Source organism: Apteryx mantelli, chromosome 9 (assembly GCF_036417845.1).
Source record: "Apteryx mantelli isolate bAptMan1 chromosome 9, bAptMan1.hap1, whole genome shotgun sequence".
NCBI lineage: Eukaryota > Metazoa > Chordata > Aves > Apterygiformes > Apterygidae > Apteryx > Apteryx mantelli.
In genome coordinates, this window is record NC_089986.1 from 25,339,927 (window position 1) to 25,363,007 (window position 23,081).

At 47.3% G+C, this 23,081-nt stretch overlaps 1 protein-coding gene and 1 long non-coding RNA gene across 3 annotated transcripts; one reads left to right on the forward strand and one right to left on the reverse strand.

The window, feature by feature from the left end:
• Positions 1–3,016: 3,016 nt before the first annotated feature.
• Positions 3,017–23,066, forward strand: LOC106496190 (uncharacterized). Of its 2 annotated transcripts, XR_001294557.2 has the most exons (7): positions 3,017–3,299; positions 11,250–11,481; positions 14,494–14,589; positions 14,712–14,893; positions 17,734–17,806; positions 19,613–19,758; positions 22,897–23,066. It is a non-coding gene; the product is annotated as an uncharacterized lncRNA (long non-coding RNA). The 2 variants fall into 2 exon arrangements; XR_001294558.2 differs by lacking the exons at positions 19,613–19,758; positions 22,897–23,066 and adding an exon at positions 18,343–18,759.
• Positions 7,775–9,734, reverse strand: LOC106496172 (G-protein coupled receptor 35-like). Its single transcript, XM_013956771.2, has one exon. It carries the CDS (start codon positions 9,426–9,428, stop codon positions 8,493–8,495), a length of 936 nt encoding a protein of 311 aa, XP_013812225.1. The 5' UTR covers positions 9,429–9,734; the 3' UTR covers positions 7,775–8,492.
• Positions 23,067–23,081: the final 15 nt, after the last annotated feature.

Sequence of the window (23,081 nt, forward strand, 5' to 3'; positions counted from 1 at the left end):
AAAGCAAGCCACAGCTATTTCAACACCCAGATTCCTGTCCAGGAAGCAGTGTGCTCTGTGGTTCCCCAGCTGCAGTTTTTCTACCAGAAAATTGCTCCTTTTAGAGAAAGGCACTGGATTTTCATGAAACCAGGGCTCTGTTCCAGTGACAGGTCAGACTGCTTTGAGGGACCATGGCTGTGAGGTTTGGATCTGCAGTTCAGACGCAGGGAAGAAGGAGTTGGCGAGAGCCCGCCTGTAGTCTCCCAGTGATGAAACAGGGGCTGTGATCGGCAGCGCTGGCCTGGTGGATGGAGGACTCCAGACTGATGCCCCCCAGTTGCGCTTGGTGCCACCGCGGCTCTGGCTGGAACCTGGATTGCTATTGCCATCTGGGCTTTGGAGCTCATCCTGGAGGCAGCAAAAATGTGTGTGCTAAGGTAACGGGAGAGGTACAGACAGTGAGGTAGCTACTGCTCTTATCTGTGAATTCATGCTGATGATAAGAGAAAGTACATGTTTCTTATTTGTGTGCATTCCCCCTGAAAATATTGTTGTTTGAAACCCTGCTGCTTGTCCCTCATTACTTCTCTGCCTCACAGCGGTGCTGCAAGCTGGAGTACCTGTGAAGCGCCCTGCTGTTCAGCAGCAAAGGGCCCTGGGAGGTGCAGCGAGTTTTCCGCACAGCCGTGCCAGCAGCGAGAAGTGATTCTGAGCTTAAGAAAGGAGTCTCCCAGGCTTGGGTTTCGGGTGCCCGAGGCTGCCTTTCTCCTGCCACAGAAGTGTGCCGAGGCTGCAGAGGGGAGCACGCTTGCACAACATGTACCTTTGTAAGCTCACAGCTAAAGAAATGACCATACGCAGAGGTTTTTGCTTCTGCCCTGGCTTACGTTAATGGTGATGATTCAGACTTTCAGGGCGCTCACATCTCCAATATGCCCTTGACAACTGTAGTAGATGCACAGGACTGCCAGGCCTTATGGAAAGATCCCTGATTTTTCTTTTTTCCTTTTTTTGTTTTTTAGTAAACATGACCTGTGCACCTTGGCTCTGGAGTTAGGAATCGTTTTCCTTAAAAAAGAAGAAGAAAAGGAATAGAAGTGAGACAGTGCCACAGAGACAGATAAAAGTAGGAGTTTGGTATGTCTTACAGAAAGGAATTTTGTGTTTTTTTTGTCTTTTTTATCAGGTCATTTTTGCTGTAGTTGGTAACATGGCAAAAAATGCCCTGGAAGCAGATGACTGGTCCATGCTGGGGCTGGATGCTCAGCACTGGTTGGAATAACTTGGAGGGGTACCAGTCAGCTCTGGCCGCCAAACATGCCTCCAGGGTTGCTGAAAGGGCTGTGCTCCTTTTGGGCTCATCTACAGAAGTGGAGTCCCCAGGGCTTGGAAAGGATGTGGTCCACGTGGCTGCTCGAAACGCTCATGTGTTGTCTAGGGCATGCATCTTTCTCTTCCGCATTTGGTGTCTGTGCCTCTGCGTGCCCAAGAGCTTGTCACGCATGAATTGTCTTCTCTAAGGCCTGTAAGTTGGTTGGCTTATTCTTTTTTTCACATTTTTTTCCTTGCCCTCTCTTTTCTTCTTATTTATTGAAATTATTGTGGTACCTGTGCTTCCTCACTGTGAGCTAGGGTAGTCCTTAGGGTGGATTCAGGATATCACAAGGCTTCTGGAAAGAGCTCACTCTCCAGGAATGGGACTGCAGCGTCAGCACTCACCTCATCTCCTCCAGCCATGGTAGCTGTTGTTGTCTTTTATATCCTTACCCCTGTTACATCTTGCCTTTCCCACTGGAGGAGTGAATGTGTTGTTTCCATAGCTGTGGGCCAGTGGGTCTGATGGTTCTGCCAACAAGCTGAACTCCTGCGTGGCCACCCATGGAGAGGCAAGCACAGCGCGCGGGCAGTGTGGGGATTCAACAGTGGCCTGCCAGAGACCTCTGGCAACAGTGCCAGCCGCTGGGCTTTGCAGGGTCTCATCAGTTGTGTCACCAGCACCATGGGGGCGGTCCGCGGTTCGCAAAAACACTCTTGTGATTTCTCCCTTTTGCATGTGCTGACCAATGTACTGTGCCTTTGTGTGGCTGGAAATGTCAGGACATGGGCCAAGCACAGTCCGAACCCTGTGACGAGCACTCTGTAGCATCCTGCTCAGGGAGCTGTGGCTGAAAGCAGAGCAATTCCTCTTCCACTTGCTTGCACCCCCCCCCCAAAAAAAAAAAAAAAAGTTAAATAGGGAAATGCTTCAAGGGAAACTACAGTAGGTTGTGAGGGTTTTGTGAGTTTATAAGGGAGAAGAAAGTGTTGTAATAAATCCCTGGAAATAAATAACACTTGGACTTACCGTCAAAAAGAAAAAAACCTGATGTGAATTAATCAAAAAAAGAGAGAATGCATTGGATTTTGTACCTACTGTCAGTACAGTCACCTCAGCTCTTTCCTGTAATGATCATGTAGACAAATTGTCACCAGCTGCACTGTCTGAAACTGGGGAGTGCCTTTAAATAGAAAAACTAGGAAACTACTTCTTAAGACAAAGTGCTTTCCTGGTGTGCATGCTCTCTCTCTCCGTCTCTCTGTCTCATCTTCATCCCTTTTTAGAGAAGCCTGTTCTATTTTTTGGTATTTTTTGGTATTTTCCCCTTCTGATCAGTGCAGGCTTGGGATCTGGGGGGCTGTGGGGTGCCCTGCAAGAGCTCCTGCGTGCCAGGTCTGCTGACACCCTGGCATCGAGCTACAGGGTTAGGAGGTAGGTGCAGGGTGTGGAGGGGAGCATAGCGTCTCCAGGGGAACTTTTCGACAGGCCTTGGTGAGAGCCTGTGCCAGGGCGTCCCGGAGGCAGTGGAGAGAGTCTGCAGACACGGGTCAGACTCGCTTTCTTGGATCGTGCTTTAACTGGCAGGGAGATCTGCCAAGCACTGGCCTCCGCCAGTGACAGAAAGAGCTTGGAGGTCCCTGAGGGGAGAAGTGTTTTAAACATCAGTATTGTGGCTGGCCAGGTGCTGTATCAGGACTTGAGGAGAGGGGGGTTTAATTGTGACCAGTGAGTTCATATATTCTGAAAACAGGCACAGAGATGAACCTTAAAAAAAAAAAAAATACCTGGAGCAGTGTTGTATTTGAGCTCTCCTGTCCCTTCTTCTAGAGCTGGGAACACTGCAGACCACCGTCCCTCCAGAAGGCAGAGGGCAAAGGCAGAGAAGAAAAAGGCAGCGTATTCTCAGACTGCTCTCTACCCACTGAAGATGGTATCTGCTCTCTCCAGAGGCAGCAAATCCCCTGTTCACCTCTGGCCAGCTGGTAAAAGAGACTTAAAGGTATTCTATTAAAGTCCAATACAACTTTTATCATTGCACAGTTTATTGTACCTTTGAAATTTTTCAAATGTCTGTGTCAAAAAAAGAAAAGATGATATGCAAACCATTATAGCTGTGACACCTGAGATGACAATTTCCACCTGCAGTGACTGAGCGCCAGGGTCGAAGGGCCCGTGAAGGGCCTGTCTGCGGTGGCTGATGAAGCACTATCCCCTGGTGCAACGGCTGCTCGATGCCCAGGGCACCTCCATGGACCGTGAGGCTGCGTTTAATGCTGTTCCATCAGAGGTGGCCAGTTCCCAGGACCTGAAAGGGAGCAGCCTTGAGGCAATAGAATAAAGAGATTGATTGGGCTCTGTAGTCCATGGCAGTCATGTTACAGACTGTGTGTGTATATATATATATATATATATATGTATATATATATTTGCATATATGTATATATATATGTGTTGTGTTGGTCTACTGGTGCCCTGGTCTCTCATTTCTGAGGGCAGCGCGGAGTCTGGCCCCTGCAAAATGTCTGCCTCAGGCCCCAGCAGTGACATGGAGAACCAGGAGGTAAATATACCCTTGAAATACAGGGTGCCTTTACTTTTTGTGAGAATGATAGAGAGCAGGGAGGAGAAGCTGCTGTGGTTGCTGTGACCTGAAAGTGGAAGGCAGGAAGCCCGAAGGTGACGCTTTACAGGGCAGCCCCAGAAGCTCTTGGGGGCTCTCGTGTCTTCATACGTGGCTCCCAGCTGCCCAGAAACCAGGGTGCAGGAGGCTTGTGTGTGCTCCTGAGCTGGCTGAAATGAGCAGTGGCATTGTGTGAGATCGGCCAGCTCACACAACTGCTGGGAGTTTGGGTTTTGTTGGGGGGTTTGGTTTTGGCTTTGATGCTACAGAAAATTCTCCCGTCCCCAAAACTGTTGCTCAGGGAATATGGAGGAGGTGAAGGTGCGGCCAGATATGTGTGGGTGCCCTCGAGCACTGCTGGCTCCTGCCTGGGGTTTACCTGTGGATTTTGAAGCTAACAAAGGAGCTGGAAGATCACTGCTGGGGTTTCTCATGGTCAGGGTTAAAGAAGCTGAAGCCTTTTATCACTTTGCTGTGGGAGAGGGGAGCAAGCATGGCCAACCCCTGTGCTGCGCTCGTGCTTGCACTTCCCACACAGACTAGCTCCTCAGGTCAGAGTAACCCAGTGATGTCTGCAAGCTCTGATTCAGAAACTAAAAGACATAGGAACGGTTATGTATCAAGCTGATGATAGGCCACCCTGATTTTCATTTCCCTAGCAGTGCCCTCTTTCTGTCTTCGATGAAAACATCTTTGAAGTATGTCACGCTGGGTGACAGCTTTCACGCTTCCCCCCGCCTGACATTCAGCTGAACTCTCGTTCTTCGGTCAGCTGCCTGGGCTGTGTGCTCGGCACCAGAGTTCAGCCTTGGTGTGACAGCAACAGCAAGCGGAAAGCCCCCAGTGAGAGGATGAGCGTGAGGCATTACCAGACCGCTGTGAGCAATGCCATGAAAGTCTGAGGGAGTTTTGCATGTGCTCCTTCACTGCATGTGTGTGCATCCCCGCTTGTGCAGCCACCTTTGTGCACTGCAAGAGCTCCGCACATGCTTTCAAATGGTTTGTTTTTGTAAAAAGTCCATTCAGTGCTTGTGAGAGGGATTACACTGGCTGTGTCCAGCCTTGTCATTAATTCATAGAATTAGAGTTAGTATACTATAGGAAATGTCAGTGTAAGAAGTTTCTTACTGCCTGTGTCCCACGGCTGCTAGGGAGGGCAGACTTGGCTAGCGCTGTGGCCTGAGGGGGTTAGGACTCAAGTCTGGTGCAATGTAAACTATTAGATACCTGGGTTGGCCAGTCTGTGGGATGCAGGCTTCAGCCTTCCTCCCCTCCTCCTAGCAGCACTGCCAGGACTTGGCAAGTGTGAGGGTTAGCATTATCCAGACTTGGGTCCAGAGAAATCTGGAAAGTCTGCAAGGCAGAGCACATCTTAGGCTAAGAAAGTTAAGTTGCAAATATTCAAAAGCTTGGTGAATGTGGTGAGATTGCTGTGTTTTTGCAGCGAGATCGAAGCAAGCCAGGCAAGACTCCACCTTGATGGTTATCATCTGCTGTTGCACAGAGTGCTGGCTCGCTTTCAGATAGTAGTGATGTCCTCACTGTGTGGAAGGGAGGAGATGGAGGAATCAGTGCCTTGTTAGCAAACGCTCAGATCATCCTCATCTCCTGGATGTTGTGAAGCCTACCAGAAATGTCAGGAGATAGTAGTTTGCTGCTGCCTCCTCACTGCTTAATGCAGTATTTAGCTCTTCTCTGTATGGTGTGGGAGAGCTTGGCCATCTGAGTTAGTAAGCCAAAGGACAGTTCTATTAAATCAACCCAAAAGCTCCAGGTGGAAAAAAAAAAACAAAAGAAACCCGCAAACAAGTAGAACTGCCTAGTAGGGTTTCCTCATCATGCCCTTGGTCCCTGTGCCATATATTTCAGCACTTATGCAGCCAAATCCCTCATTATTCACAGCTGCACCTTGGTAGACCCCACTCCCTGGCTCAAATGGTCGGAACATAGGTTTTGGTCCTACGTCAAAAGGATGGTTCATTATACCTCTTTTTGTGAGTGAAACATGCTCCCCTGCCTCTTTACCCTCGCTCCCCTCATTGCACAGCTGCTCTTGGGTTGCTGATAGGTGCATTTGTGCTCGCCGAGCAGTGTCCCCTCGCCCTGCGTGCCTGCCCAGAGCCGGTCCACGGTGGCAGGGGCTCCCCCTGGCCTCAGTTGCAGCCCTGCCCAGTGCTGGCCGGCACTGAAGAAGCACGGCCCTCTGCACTGCAACACCTCTGAGGCTCTCTAAAGGCTGCAGTAAGGGCCCAAAGACTGCCTGCCGTACAGAGGGTTTGGTGTGAGGTTTGTATGGTCAGGAAGTTGGGCCATTTTTGGCCGAGTGGTAGTGGTATTTATTTCTAGGTGTGTGTGTTGCTATGGGAAGGCACTACCTCAGTGTGAGCAAAGTTAGCAGAATCTGCTCAAAAAAGGTTTGCTGTAGGAAGCTTTGTGCCCCCTCCGCCCCATTTGATTAGTGCTTACTGAAGGAGAAACAGTGTTTTCCTGCTCTAAAATAGCTCTTTGTTTTGTGCAGTGCTTTCACCTCTGAAGAACTTGCTCTGATGCCAGCGAGGCTGGAGGTGTGAAAGAGATGTGCTGGCAATCAGGCTGATCTTCTCACGAATCACTGCTCCTTCAGGGCACAAATCCCACATAGGGCAGGAAATTTTAAAGGGATCCTAATCTTATTTGGGAGCAGTCATCAAATTAATATGCCAAAGGTATCTTATGCATATGTTACTATAGAAATGGAGATGTATCAGCAGATGTGGCTAGGGAAGGTGACTGTGGGCTTCACTGTGCCAAGCTGAGCTGTATGAAATCACTGCCAAGACCCATGCCGAACCTCAGGCTGAAAGATAGAGATACCCATCTCTGCATGCAAAGTGCTGTTTGTTACTTCTTTGATCATTTCAAAGAAAATGTAAGGGTAGAGGAGGGAAGAAACCAGCCTCCTTTAGAAACCTTTTTTTTGTTATTTCTGTAATCAGAGTCTCTTCTTTTCCCGCTCCTCATTGTGCTGTGAGCAAAGAGCAGATGCTACTCTCAGATTTTGATTATGACAGAGCATAGTTCCCATTTCTTTCTGAGTCTTTGGCAGGCAAGAAGCCTGCATCTCACTTCCCCAGAGATGCCATCAGGCCTTCGCTCCCACCTCGGCTGCGTGTGGCGTTCGCCGTGGGACAGTGTGCCCTATGGCCATCCAGTCTCTGCCCCCATGGGGGCATAAAGCGTCTCTGCTCTTTCGCTGTTTGTACCATCATGTCTTCTTGAGTGACTTCCTCGTTTCTGCATGGGCCTTCTTATGCCTTCAATGAGAGAATTTGCTCATAGCAAGCCAGGCTCGCACCCGTGAAGCTATCTCGATCCCTCCTTCTGTGCCCAGCCAGTGTTGCAATGGGGGCTGGCATTGGCACCTGTGGCTTGCTCACTGGCCCTCTGCGTGGGGCTGGGAAGCCCAGCTTTGGGTAGGAAAATGTGGGTGGAGGTGCATGTCTAATTTGTGATTCCCATCTCCGCTAGACGTGAGTGCTATTTGAACGTAGTTACAGAGGTGACTAGTTAGCTGTTTTGCTTATTTAGCTGTTTGTGGGTAAGTACACTGTGGGATAGCGTGCGCTGCTCTGCCTTTGAAAATCCCAGTCTCAGTAGCAGCTTGTACCCACTACCCATGGCTTGGACAGCATGGGAGATGAGCTGTCCCACTCGGGGACAGACAGCAAACCGGGCCCGATAATGACCCCCAGCCTTTTCCGTTTAACTCATTAAGAGACTACTCTGTGCCAGTAAAAGGGCTTTATTTATATTGAATGCTTTGTAATAACTTGTTGCTGCTTTCTTTAGGCAAATCTTTACCTTATAACATTGAAGAGACCCCTAATACATAGTTCTCATCATCCCCCCCAACTTTTTGGATAGTAATGGTAATGCTATTCAACTCAAATGATTTCAGTGTAAAGTTTTTCTACAGTACAATTACAAATTCTTCAGACCTTGTATTGCAGTTAATGACAATATTCCAGTTATTACATGGTATGAATGGTGCTGTAAACTTGGCTAAAGCAGGATAAATGTGCCTCCACTATTGTGATTGAGCACTTATTACCTGCCAAAACCCCAAGAAATTTGCAGCTTACAGATACATCCCTCTTTTTTTGTACAACGGTTTCACTTTGAAGATTTTTTTCTTGTTTGATACTTGGAAGAAAGAATCTCTGTTCCTCTGTCAGCTGCATAAAAACTGGGCAAAGGGGAACAAAAAAGCTGTGCCACTGGATGTACTTGCTTTGGGTTTTTGGTGAAAATGAGAGACAGTTTTTACAGTAGAAAACTATTGTTTTACTCAAATTTGCATAAGGCAGAGAATTATCTGTGGCAACCTAGATCATTGCATCAAGATCTGGACTGGTGTGGTTAATAGAATCAGTGCCAATTTTCATGTGTCTGAATTGTTCCCATTAGCAGAAAGTCCCTCCATCACACTCTTTATGTGGTGTATGCAGAGAAAGAAAGTGTGAAAGCCTGCTGTTGAGTCCCAGTTGAACCTGGAAATAGAAAGTATAAAACATGTATTGCATGTATTTTGCACTAATGTGTTATGCATGGGAGCTGAATTTCAGCTACTTCACTGGCTTCAGATCTGGACTTTGCTAGCTTGGGAGATGCTTCTTTAAATTCCTTGTTTACAAAGTAATAACAAATGGCATCCAGGCAGCAGTTCATGTTTGCAAGGACTGAGGCGAGGTGAACAAAATTGTTAACCGTTTGTATTGCAGAGCAGCTGGAACTGATGGAGTCCATTATAAAGCGAAGGAGATGCCCAAGGTAAAGAGGCAAAAAGCATAGGATGAACACAGCCATATTTGCAGAAACAATGTAGACAGCCTTCCTGATTAACTTTTCTTTGTGACGGTTTTCATTTTTCTTTCTCATGAGTTCTGCAATGACTTGTATGGAGCAAAAACTCAAGATAATCAGTGGTATGAAAAACCCTCCAATAATAGCACATAGTGTGATCACTGAGGGCTCAATGGAAGACTTCTCAAAGCAAAGTTCACCTTGCTCTCGGGCCTCAAATTTTTTAATGAGGGAAATCATGCAGATGATGACTATCCAAAGAAATCCAGAGGCAAGAGCTGCCTTCAGTGGAGACCTCAGCATCTTGGCTTTCAAAGGATACTTGATTGTGAGATATCTGTCAGCTGCTACGACAGTGATTATACTGATGCTCATTAAGCGGTTGATGAAATAGGCACCTTCCAGAAACAGACACCATCTATCCACTTTCAGTCTATAGAACTGGGAGAGTATTTTAAAAGGCAAAGTAAAGAGCAGTAAGCAGTCAGCCAAAGCTAAGTTGGCCATGTACACTCTAGTTTCTGTCCACTTGCCGAGTTTGCAGCAGAACACCCACAGCGCCAATGCGTTCAGCACACTGCCCGAAAGGAAAACTGGGATGTAAACACAGAGCTGGACAAGCGGAAAGCTTTCGTAGGCTGTGATATTACAGCTGGTGTGGTTCATTTTGGGAGTATTAAGAGGCACAGTTCCTGGAAAAGCACATTAAACCTATTAGAATCTAGTTTCTTGATTGTACTGGTAAGTATTTCAGATAGTGCCTCATGGGCCTCAGTGCTTCATGGGTGGTGAAAACCGTTGGCAGAGGCCTTCTCTGCAGGGCAGTACTGTTTGCAGGGTTATCCAGTGGGAAGGGAAAGGAGAGGGACATGACCTGAGTCAGTCATGGAGGAGAGAAAAGTGCAGACTATTGCTGGGTCACTTCCAGAGGCATAGGCTCCTGATGGCCGGCTGCAGAGAAAAAAGCCTGGGTCTTTGTTTTGAATCAGAGTCAGATCATCAAGAAGCAGGTATTCTGCAGCCAAGAGCTACGTGAGCTGTTTTAGCCCATTCAGTAGTGGAAAGGGGGTGTCTGAACCCAGCTCTCATCCCTCCCTTTCTAGTGGTGCTCAGGAGAAGCCAGCCAGGATCCTAACAACTCAAAGTGCTCCAGATGTGCTGCAAAGGAATAGCTGTCCTCCCCTTCAGTCCTGAGCTCTGTCAAAGCATTTCTTCTTACTAGAATAAGGGCAATTATTAGTAGATCTCTTATTATTAGTATTTTTAGCTATCATTTAATCCTATTCTTAGTGGTAGCATTTAGTGCAGCAAGACTTAGAGTGCTGTGGGCAGCATCTGGCCATTCAAGGATCGTGAAAGTCAGTCTCTGTCTCAGAACTATTAGAGCAATCTGCCAAATTCCAAGAAAAAAACAACTGCATGGCGAGAAATGTGATCAGCAGGCATGTGAAATAAAACGGTGAGCTGTATCTGATCCAGTGGGATCAATACAACTAAGGGCAATATTGCTGTTTACTGTGCTGCTTCTGTGTGTTCCTGCGGGAATATGTTCTAGGTGCAATTTTTCAAGGACAGAAAAGCTCTGTGAGGACCGTGAGATGTCTGTGGAGTTTTCCTGCAAGGGGGAAGTGGCTCTATGTGTGCAGCTTCCCCAGGCTCTAAAGCATCCTGAGCAAGCAATCCCTAGGGCAGTGCAAAGAAGTCTACCCATGGCTGCAGCTTTTGGGCAGCCTTGAAAATCATGTTACCAGAGAATCGTACCATGACACCCCCTCTCAAGAGGCAAAAAAATGTGCTTCAGCCTATGTCTGCGGCAACTCTGTGCTTTTGTCCCCACATGTTTTGGATAGGAGGAACAAATTATGAGCCTGGAAGAAACCAGTATAGAGCATAACCAGACAACAGGGAGACTTAGCAAAAGCTGAGACAGCTCTTAAGCAGTGTAAACCATCTCCAGAACATGTCTACTGTGGCCAGGATCAAAATGGCTTTTGAAAATAAGTTGGAGTCAGCCTTCTATCTGTTCCTCCACAGCCATTTTGGTGTCCCACTGTGGACAGGGAAAGGGAGTGCCTCGTAGAGCTAGAATAACCCGATCAACAAATCGCCACGAGGAATTACCTGCTTACTTGTTGTCCTCTGAGAGACTAAATGTTCCTCCAGACCAGCTTCAGTTTGTCACGCAGGCATGGATGAATCCTCCAAGTGATGCTCCTTGGCACGTGACCAGGAAATTGTTTAGCGATGACCATTTCTTCGTAGTTGCAGCAGCAGCGAAGCTAGCTGAAAAAGAGCTCTCGCCCCTCCTCAGTTCATTTCCCCAGGGCTGAGCTTCCTCCGTAACCAGTGCCATGGTTTGTACCACCCCCTATTGATTGGGGAGCCTTAAGTAGCCTTGCTGGAGGGCTGAAATGCTTGTCTGCCATGCATATTTGCAGCGGTTTATCTGGTGATTGAACAGCTTTGATCTTTTGATTTATTTTCCAGTGCCTTATACCTCTCTGGGTAATCACCTGTTGACCTTTACTACCAACGAAACTGTGCATGTTGTTTGGCACCAAATCGTTGCCTCAAAGAGCTCCCTGAGATCCTCTGCTGTCTTGGCTGCCCCACGCGCTGGGTCCGGAGCTAAGTGTGTTGCCTGCTATCAGCACACTGAGCCCCAGGGCAGAGCCAGCCCCGCTGAGCCCCAGGTCCTCTTCGCAGAGCTGTTGGAGAGGTGAGGACTGTGGTCTGCAGGCAGTTTTGTGTCTTTCGTAACTGGGTTTCAATCTGAATCACAGTAGTTCTCTCATCTTCCATAGTTCCCATAAGCCAGCAATTCTGAGAAAATGTGGGACCTGTGACCCTATGACCTTGTGAATTTTTGACTTTAGTCACTCTCCGTGCCACCTCATGTGTTTGTCATCACTTAGCAAATGCCCTCTGGGCTTCAAATGCCTGCTGGTCAGAGGCTTCTCCAGAATCTCTGGGTAAGGAACTGTCTTCACATTTTTCTGCCTCCTTCATTGACAGATTATTTAGGCTTTTGCCAACGTTGTTACTCACATTAAATACCTCTCTCTAAAAAGTTCTTCCAGACTATGCCACCATCTGATCTCACTTTCCCACAACTTTTTTTTTGGCTATCCTCCCCTGCCTAAGGTCTCAAAGGTACTTGCTCTGTGTGAGTTTGATCTTGGGCACAGTGGACCAGGGCTCCAGAGGAGACCTTGCCAGTGGCTTGTACAAGGGCACTTCCCATTGCCGTGGTGAGTCCCTTAAAGTGAAGCATGGTGGCATCAGCTCAGGAGCTCAGCTGATGCTCCTGCAGGTCTAAGTGCAAAAAAACATCTTTTGTGACAGAACCGTCAGCACCACTCAAAGTGTGGGCTGGGTTTGTGCTTTTCTTTGCTCTTCACCTTTTGTCTACCTTTTTCTGTTCAAAAAGGCTGATGTCTTCCCTCCCCTTGGCCTTCCATTGCAACCCATTTGCAAAGAAGAGCTCAAAAGAGTTGGCCAACATGCTCCATGGATCCTACTTTTAGTACCTGCAATGCTGTCTTGGGCAAATACATGTCCCCTTTCCATTTTCCAGTTCATCTTAGAGCAGCTTTAAGAGTATCTGTGTGTTGTCTGTCTGTGCATCACAGCCAGGCCTTTGATATTACCTCCTGGCCAGTATATAGTCAGTACAATGCTGAACTTAAATACCTCTCCTGATTTTTTCAGAGACTGCTTTCACCATCCTTGTGGCTTCATCTTGGCTTATAGGTAGTTACTGATCTGTTAGCACACTCAGATGTTTGATACCTAATCACCATTATTTCCATGTCACGATTCTTGTTAGTACTTAAGTTTTCAAAGTCATCCAGTTCCTGTATTTTGATAGAATCACCATTGTGCAGAAAGAACTTCTCCGCTTTCCATCATCTTCAAGTGCTCCCTGTGCACTTCTAATGTCTATGCCAAGGCCATCGCTACCAACATTAACCACGATCTGAGTCAAAATCGAGCCTGGAGGTTGCTCAGCTCATAGCATCTGTCCAGTGTGATGGTTCCTGTTCACAGCCAGGCACTGTGGTTTCTGTACACCAGCCCAGGGGTGCTATGTCTCCCTGTCAGCCCAGCAAGACTTCAACAGAGGGACAAACGCAGTGTCCCCAGTCACAAAGCATGGAGCTGTTATCAGCAGGTTTACCAGGATCCGTGAGAATAACTCAACATCTGCTACCAGTAGGCAAAGCTATGATTAATTGGTATTTGATGAGAACTTACATGTCTCCGTTGGGGAGTCCAGGCTCTGGTGTTGTTTTTTGGGTTCCTGTCTGGTTCCTTGACACTGCTATGTCAGGATCCTCTTTCTTTTGTTTTCTCCGCCCCGACTCCTCGCCAGTCACCTTCTATAGGCTCTGGTGGCTGCTCGCAGCCCATTTCCTCCATCCAATCACAGGTTTTATCATATCTGCCACGAACTTTGATACTTATTTGGCATTTCCTCCTGCTGTCGCAGTTTTCAGCCCGCCTTAGCCTTGTGAACATTGTGGCAGGTGACACTTTCACTGTTGCAAAGTTAGCTTTTTCTCACTCGCTTGCCTGGCAGCAATCTGGAGGGGTTGTTTTGTGGCCTCCAGGACTGTCTGTGTAGCAGTGACAGTACAAAGTGCATTACAGCTCGTGAGGTGCTGCAAAGGACCTTTTGGGAGTCTGTGTGCACTTTTAGCCCCTCTGTAACTGCTCTCCCATCCCCAACAGCTCCCTCCTCACATGGACGTCACCTGTAGAGCAGTAATTCAGAGGCCTTGCTGACACCAATACCTACCACCCTTCTCCTGGAAAAGCAGTTTTCTTAGTGAAAGAAGCCAGTGAGGCAAAATAGTCCTGCAAACTAAAGCACTAGTTACTTTTGCCTTTTTATTCATTCCCACCTGTTTAATTTACTTCAGACCTGTAAAATTTTGCAATTTCCAGATCTGACTGTAGCAGAGTTGTGATTGACCAGACCATTCCTTTTCTGCCCCTTCCGAGAAAAGGTACCACATTTGCTGGTCTCTGCTCTCCACCCCCATCCTGGCCAACTTATTTAAAAGCCTTGTTTCCTGGCATGAACTTTTGTGTGCCTGTTTCTTTAAGATTCTGGGCTTTTCAAGTTCCTCATCCTTACTGAAAGCCATGACAAAGTAGTCGGATAGTTCTTAGGGCATACCTGCACAGTCTCATATGCATCAGCAGCAGTATGGGGTAGTCTCAATTCTTTGCTTGTGATTTGTGTGTATTTGTAAGTTTTTAGATTTAAGGGAGGAATGTCTGCTAACGGTTTCAGTATCCATCAGCCTGATTTTTGCTTAGAGCCACTTGGTCTTTGCACGTCTTGATCTTGAAGACTTATTTTTGTACTGCACAATCATTCTTTCCTTTCCATGTAAGTTCTATCTGATGCCCTGCTCAAGGTTTTCTCAGCCAAAGAGAGCCCTTCCCACAAGTCTTTCCCATGCTCCTGGTGCAGACCCACAGACAGCTGTAACACCTCGGGTTGGATGGGCTCCCAGCCTCCCTCCCCTCCTAGGGAAGCTCTCCGTAAGCAGCCCAGAGACCACATCCCACTGGCGCTGGATGCTGCAGAGCAGGGGGCTGAGCCAGACTGCTGGCACTGCTCGTTTTGGTCTGGTTTCTGATGAGCATCACCCAACGAGCTTTGCACTGTGAGCAAATCCTAGCAGCTGAGACTGTTTCCCCTTTTCCTCTCTTCCAGCTTGATCCTCTTTCACAACGCCTCAGTGCTGCTGGGGGAACTGAACTGTGGTGGAGAAAACACAGGCAGATTTGTCTGTGCTTAGGTGACACCAAGGTAAGGGCCTGCAGCAGCAGCCCCAAAGTAATCACCCTGGGCATTTCTGTGCAAGCGTGCTGGGGACGGAGTGGCGAAGCTTGCCCTCCCCATTTAACTATCACTCCCTTCTGTTCTTGCAGAGACCCTCGGAAATGGTCGGGCAATGCTTGTGTTTGGAGCGATTGTGCCGCACTGAGAAAACAAGAACTCAGAGATGCTTCCAAAATCTGAAGGCAGCACCTGACTTGCTAAAATGCAGGATTGTACAATATCTGTCCTTCAGTCCGTGGGGAGAGGAATGGTGGTGGACCCAAATCCTATGGTGAGAATTCAGATTTCAGGCCTGCTGGAATGCCAGCAAATGCCAAGATACTATTTAATGCCAGTCTCTGCCCTCCTTGCTTGGAGGGAACATAAATGCTGAAACAGATGGCCAGTTCCTTCGAAAGAGATTCTAGATTACTGTGTAGGCTTTTGGTCATTTTTTTTCCTCAAGCCTGAATGTTGACTGCAGCAACAATTTGCTCATGTAAAGATTAGGTCATTGTTATCACCTCTTTCTTCTAAGGGACAGGGAGATTATATCTGGCTTAAATGCTAGCAGAGAATGCAGTGGTTTTGTGGCTTTTGGCTTGAAATAGCTAAGTTTATGCATCTCAGTTTATGCACCTGTAGAAGATACAGGTGTTTAGGTATAGCCGGTTCAAAATGTTTTGTGGAAAGATTCACGGGTGCAGTACCCTGAAAAACCACTGGATCCTAAGCGAGTGGGGCTCAGAATCCTAAATGTTGCTGTGAATTTAGGTGTCAGAATTAGTGGCCATGAATAGGAGGGTCTAGGTAAACTGAGAATCCTTAACTGTGCAGACAGGGTGCAAAGCCAGCTGTTGGGGCCAGATCAACCCGCACACATTAGGGCAGGGTCAGAGCCGGTCAAGAATTTGCGACTGCAGCCAGCCCAAAGGCCCCTTCTTCCCCCACCTTGCCTCCGTTTGGGTGCTTCTGGCTCTTCATTTCCTATTTTGACCCTTTTTCTAGGTTTTGCCAGGAGTGGTAGCCTCTTAGGAATGAGAGAGCAAGGCAGAAGCCCAGAAGCACAGTGGAGGACAATGTGGACCCCTGCATTTTTCAGAGAGGTTTTTAAATTTAATTAAAGGGTGTGTGGTCTCACTGGGCCAAACCTGTGTACAAAAGCTACATGTGACACTGTGATAAGGAGTAGAATATCCACAAACGAAATCAAGAGCTCTTCCCCGGCAAGTCTTGGTGCAAAGGGCTTTCGCTGACTTCAGTGAACATCTCTTTACAGGATAAGAGCAGCTTGCATGCTTTTTCCACTGCTTCTATTGTGTTTTTCTTCAGGCAAAAGAACATTTGCTGTTTGCACAAAAAATATAGTGTCAAATTATAAGCTTCTGTTCACTTTGGGTTTTACAAGAAGTTTAACAAAGTGCCAGCTCTGCCTGCTGGGGATTTGGACGGACTGGGGCTACTGCTTACCACTGTCCTTAGCCAGAATCAAGGGCTGGGGAATGGGAAAGATTTGTGTATGACCGTGTGGTTATCCTTATGGATTGCTATTCCAGTGTGATATGGTGGCTGATAGTTTACTATAGTCCAGATGCCCTCACAGTTACTGGGAGCACTCAGGGAGATGAGGTATTGTTCAGACTGAAGAAGGATGTCAGAAATGAGTCCTAAATGTGATTGTAACTTGGCACGGAAACTAGATCATAATTTTTGTCCAAGGCAGTACATATATCATCATGATAGTTCTTCAGTTAATCAGGGAATTTCTTGCTCAACTTTTGGTTGCAGTATAAATATCCTATTATGAGGCAGATCTTATATCACAGTAGCTAAGCTTCAGCTCTCAAAATCTCCAGTATATCTTAAGCATTGATGATAGTGGACTCTGATGTACAATGGTAATAAATGAATATTTTCTTAAAGATGTATTACCATGAGATAGCTTTATTTTTACTTCTGAAAGAATGTTTGTTTTTTTGGCTTCTGTAGCATTTAGTACAACTGTCAAAAAATATTTCTTAATGATGGCAGAGACTGTGAAGTGACCAACTTTCCCCTTTACAACTAGCAGAAGGAACACTTAATTTTTTAAACTTGGAACATGAATGGTGGAAGACTTCAGTATACTTTCTACAAGCAAAACCCATTAATTTCATACAACTCTGTATGCTGGAAGCTTGGTTATATGTAATAACATTAGCTATGGATTTTTCAGCACAGCTGTTTAATACAGTACCTAGCCTGTGATCCTTCCTTGATTGAAAAAAGTACAGACTTGGGTAACAAGAAAGGGCTCTGAAATTCTTTGGTTACAAAACAGCAGCAAATGGCATCCCAACAGCAGTTAGTATTTACCATAAATGAGGCCATATGCACAAAAGCATTAATGATGCGTATTTCAGAGCAACTAATCTTGTTGGAGTCTCTTGTGAATTGGACAAGGTGCCCCACGTTAGCATGGAGAAAACATTATAAACACAACCAGGTTTTGAAAACAATGTTGTTAGCTTTCTGAGTTAACTGTACATCATGTGAACACACCTTCGTCTTTTTAACAACCTTCATAATAATCTATATGGTGCAAGCACTCATTATAACCACTGGGATAAAAAATTTCAGAAGGGGATCCCAGGACCGGAAGTGTTTTTGATGGCCCTTTGGACTGTTTTCAGAAATAGAAGTCTTTTTTCTTATTGAACACCATTTGCCTAAACACATAAGTGATCAACGGCATGGTAAAAACGAGAACAGAGGCTAACGGGGACATTAAGCCTTTTGCTCTCAGAGGCTAGTTAATTGCAAAGTATTTGTTAACAGCCATGAGGGTGACAACACAGATACTTGTGACTTTGCTTAAATAATAGATATTTTTTAAGATCAAGCAATATTTGTCTTGCATCTTTTCCTGTCTTTGAAAATAGACTTTGAAGGGCAAAACGAAGAGCAAACAGTCTGTAATGGTTAAGCTGGTCATGTACACCCTTGTCTCTGTCCATTTGCTCTGCTTGCAGTGAAATACCCGTAAAGCCAGAACATTAAATAATAGTCCAAAGAAGAAAACTGGGACATAAATGATTTACTTAATGACCTGAGTAGTTTCATCCATTTTTGTGCTGCTGTTGCTCCCTGTAGCTTCCACCATGATGGGACTTCTGCAAAAGGAAAGTGACATGAAGCAGATCAGATCTAATCGTTCTTTTGGATGGTGAGTAGTTTCTGTGATGGAGAATTGTCTTTTCTTACGTTGTTGGCCAATGTCTAGACAGTGGTTTTTAGCATGTGCAGGTAGCAAATGAGTAGAAAGACATACTTTTAAGCACAGGCCACAGTTAGGCAGCAGTGATCCCTTGCCCCAGGATATTGTAGATAATAAGGTTTACAGGCATTCAGAACGCAACTGAAAGAAATGAAAGGAAAAAATCACAGAAAAATGTTAAAGAGAAAAAAAAACCCGCTCCCTGACTCAAGAGGTCTCTGAGCTACAAGGCTCTGGAGGCCAGGAGCATATTCAAAGGAAGTATCGCTGCATGACTGCCGCTTTGTACACCTTTCCTGGAGAAGCAATTGCTGGAGGTTTATTACTGGAGGCAAGGTACAGACCTTTGTGTTGGCCCCTGTGGCTAGTCTAACGGTCTCTCTCCAGAGAGCTTGATTTCAGCATTTACATGGAGTTGAATAATAGGTTGGCTCTGATTGTATCTGATATTGGTTTGACTGTCTTTATCCTGCTTGGATTTGCAGGGCTAAAACTCTAACCATCCTGAGATATTGCCTCAAATCTGTGATCTGCTACTGACAGAGGAGAAGGATATTTTATAACCTCTGAGTCACTTATGCTACCTAGATGCCCTGTGAAGCTAGTGATTTCATGGAAAGATTAACAGTAGCACCTGGAGATCCCATCTAAATCTGACACATTATTTGTACTTGATGTTGCCCTGCCCATTAGAGCTGAAAATCCTGTTTTCTAGTTCATTCTAAGCTATTCTCATCACCATTGCGCAAAACCACAAGATCATTTCCTACTTCATTATTTAGAGCTTTGCTGTCTGTACATCTGGAATAAACCATACTTGTCCTGAGTGTGTTCTCTGATAGTCATCTTAAAGGGCCAATATGTGCTACTAGAAGGATATTTTATATATTAAAAAACCCTAAATCACAGAGTAAATCTGGTGATTGTCCCATGTTATTTTTTTCAGTGTTTGACTGTTAATGATAGACTCTTGGTTTTGGCCCATGGGCTACCTGAGGCTGTGGTATTGCTCATGAATACCATGTCCTCAAGCATGTCATCTGCTGCTGAACTGTGAAATAAAGCACTGACCTGCCCAATCTCCATAGGTAAAGGTATAGAGCTTGCATAAAATGACCCCAGCATTTGTGTCCTTGCTCCCTGGCAATGCTGGGTCAGCTCATGACTGGGTCTCGCACTCCAGCGAACACCATGGGACTATACCAAGTGCCCTGCACATGAGACCTGGCAGGGAAGTCCTCCTCAGCGATTGTGTTTGGACAAAAGTCACACCTAGGCAGTTTGTAAATGACCTTCTCTGCTGACTTCCAACCTGGCTGCACTTGGCCTTTGGAAGAATTCAGGTTTGGTTTCTCATGGGGGAAATCCAGGGGTTTCCCTTGAGCTCTGCAGGGTGAATTTGCTTTGCTGGTGCTGCTGACAAGGTACCTCTGCTGGGCTCCTGGCCTGGAAAAGGGTCCAGCCTCAGGGCTGGGGGTGATGGTGGGAGCAGAAGGTTCACAGTTCAGTGCTCAAAACAAAATCATAGGGGAAAGCTGGAGCTGGTAGGCTTATTATTTTTTTGTTTTTTATTATTTTGGTAGAGCTGCTCCTTGCCCTCCCCCTCAAATCTGGGTCTGTCGTGTATTAGTTTTATGCAGTTTTGGAGCACACTGAGTAATGCAGCCATCTGTTTCACAGGCCATGTGGGTAGGCCAAGGCTTTGTGTTGCTTTTTAAAGCCAGTCTGCAGTTTCTTATTACTTTCTGTGAACAGTAACTAGAAAGGCGCCCTGGCAGGGGAGGAAGAGTAAACCCCTGGGGCCAGAAGAGTGATGCTAGCCCCAAACCCTGCTGATGCGTGCTTGGGCAGAGGATGGCAGGGCAGCAGGACCTGGGGCTTTTGGAAAAGCAGCCACAGAGGTAAGCCATGCCGCTGCCGCCACCACTGCCACCATGGTGGCTAGTTTTAGTAGTCCTCTTTGAATGCCCACAATCTTTTCACAGGGCAAGAGAGGCAATGAGGGTGGTAAGAAAGGGATGACTGAAAGCTGGAGGAGGCACTGAGCATGCCAGGGTGGTGGGATTCTCCCCAAGGCAGTCTGCATGCAGGGCATCACCCTGAGCAGCGCTGAGGCGATGCAGGAGCCACCATGGAGGGTGCTGGGGCCTGGGATGTACCTTCACCCACACCTGCAGCACCACAGGGTGGGCAAAGGATGGCTCCCACCTGGGAGAGCATGCTTCAGGGCTGGGGAAGGGCAGACATCCATGCCCCCTCTCTGCCCCAGGCACTTGGCGTCTCCCGCCTGAGCGGCAGTATATATGCAATGTGGATGGAGATGCTCGTGGGCCCGCAAACACAGTGATGGCTGCAGACACCTTGCTCTAATAGCCTCCACCCTACTGGGGTTTCCCATCATGGAGGCAGGGGAACCACAATGAAACATGGCATAGGAGACCCAGAAAATCAATGTAAATGGTGGTGTATGTGTGAAACAAATATGCCTGTGGCCATCATCTCTTGACTTTATCAAATCAGAATCCTATAACTGACTTTTTCCCTTATTCTCACAGAATCACAGAATCACAGAATCACTGAGGTTGGAAGGGACCTCTGGAGATCATCTAGTCCAACCCCCCTGCTCAAGCAGCGTCACCTAGAGCACATTGCACAGGATTGCATCCAGGCGGCTTTTGAATATCTCCAGAGAAGGAGACTCCACCACCTCTCGGGGCAACCTGTTCCAGTGCTCTGTCACCCTCACAGTGAAAAAGTTTTTCCTCATGTTAAGATGGAAGTGTCTGTGTTTCAGTTTGTGCCCATTGCCTCGCGTCCTGTCGCTTGACACCACTGAAAAGAGTCTGGCCCCATCCTCTCGACACCCTCCCTTCAGATACTTGTACACATTGATAAGATCTCCTCTCAGCCTTCTCTTCTCCAAGCTAAACAGGCCCAGCTCTCTCAGCCTTTCCTCATAAGAGAGATGCTCCAGTCCCCTAATCATCTTTGTGGCCCTTTGCTGGACTTGCTCCAGTAGTGCCACATCCCTCTTGTACTGGGGAGCCCAGAACTGGACGCAGTACTCCAGATGTGGCCTCACCAGGGCTGAGTAGAGGGGGAGAATCACCTCCCTCGACCTGCTGGCAACACTCTTTCTGATGCAGCCCAGGATACCATTGGCCTTCTTGGCCACAAGGGCACATTGCTGCCTCATGCTTAACTTGGTGTCCACCAGCACTCCCAGGTCCTTCTCCGCAGAGCTGCTTTCCAGCAGGTCAACCCCCAACCTGTACTGGTGCTTGGGGTTATTCCTCCCCAGGTGCAGGACCCTGCACTTGCCTTTGTTGAACTTCATGAGGTTCCTCTCCGCCCACCTCTCCAGCCTGTCCAAGTCTCTTTGAATGGCAGCACAGCCCTCTGGCGTATCGGCCACTCCTCCCAGTTTTGTATCGTCAGCAAACTTGCTGAGGGTGCACTCTGTGCCTTCATCCAGGTCATTGATGAAGAAGTTGAACAAGACTGGACCCAGGACTGACCCCTGGGGGACACCGCTAGCTACAGGCCTCCAACTAGACTCTGTGCCACTGAGCACAACTCTCTGAGCTCTGCCATTCAGCCAGTTCTCAATCCACCTCACTGTCCACTCATCTAACCCACACTTCCTGAGCTTGTCTATGAGGATGCTATGGGAGACAGTGTCAAAAGCCTTGCTGAAGTCTAGGTAGACAACATCCACTGCTCTCCCCTCATCTACCCAGCCAGTCATTCCATCATAGAAGGCTATCAGATTGGTTAGGCATGATTTCCCCTTGGTGAAGCCATGCTGACTACTCCTGATCACCTTCTTTTCCTCCACATGCGTGGAGATGGCTTCCAGGATGAGCTGCTCCATCACCTTTCCAGGGATGGAGGTGAGGCTGACTGGCCTGTAGTTCCCTGGGTCCTCCTTCTTGCCCTTTTTAAAGACTGGGGTGACATTGGCTTTCTTCCAGTCCTCGGGCACCTCTCCTGTTCTCCATGACCAGCGTAGCTTAATAGTAGCTTAAAAAATCAGCAAAAGTGTGTGCATATGTCTGTCTCTCTATATGCACTATTTGAAGTATATGTTAATAAATACTAGCTAAGAGGGGAGAAAATGACATTGCAGAAACATAACAGTTGGTGAAACTAAAGCATAAACGGATGCAAGTATTACCTGCTAGTCTGCTGTCACCAAATATAGAAATGACTTTAAGATGAGCCCTTCCTCCAGGTGAGGCTACCTACAAGGGATTCACAGCAACTACCAGTGCCTGGTTACCCTTCAGTTTCAGAGATTAGATGCTAACCCTTTCCTCAGTCCAGGTTTATATGTAGTTCACTTTTTTCAGCTGCTTCGGGAGCTCACTTTGTGTTATGCTGTGACTTAACTGTTTTGAGCTGCTCTGCTGTCACTTCCCAGGAGGGAGGGAAGTGATTTCTGGTGCACAGAGCCAGCAAGCACAGATATTATAAAGGATTTAGGTACTCAGAAAACCAGGCATTAAAATAGGTGCCTGGTCTGGGGTCCACGTAGGATAGATCAAGGCTCCCCATGTAATGCATAAAAAAAGTTAAATGCCTCAAAATGAGCTCCGTGACAGGGTCCTTGCCCCTACCATGAACCCAGCATGCTCAGTTGGGCGGCGAGCCGGCAGGGATGCGTGGAACACAGCCTCCTGCCAGGGCAGGGAGCTTGGTAGTCCCGCTCATGGAGGTGTCTTGCGGGAAGCCGCTCTGGGCCGAGGTAAGCAATCGTGACGACAGACCAACCTCAGGGTCAAAGCTGGGGGCCTCACTCCTTCCGCTGACCTCCCGGGCATCCAAAAGGCGCTGCCACAAGCCCCAAATCTAAAGCAATGCTTCGTCACACAGGGCGGCTCCAAGAAACCCTCAGCCATGGGTCTGCCCAGTCTCTGCCTTACAGACCCCCCGCAGCAAATACCCCCGAGCACTCTTCGTAGATAGCGAGGGTGGGATCAGGGATGCATCTGCTTGTGTCACTCACTGATGTCTTCTGCCCCCCCTTCCTCTAACAGCAGTGATGCTGGGTGACCCAGGCAGAAACGACCGCCTCTCACTGGACAGGACACAAGATTTGACCCCGTTCAAGAGCAGCCACAATCTTGTCTCCAGGGTTTACAGTGACCAGCTGAGTGAGAGCAGATCTTCACAGCCTTGTACTTGCTAGGTACAATGCTATGTAGTACTACTAAATGTTTGT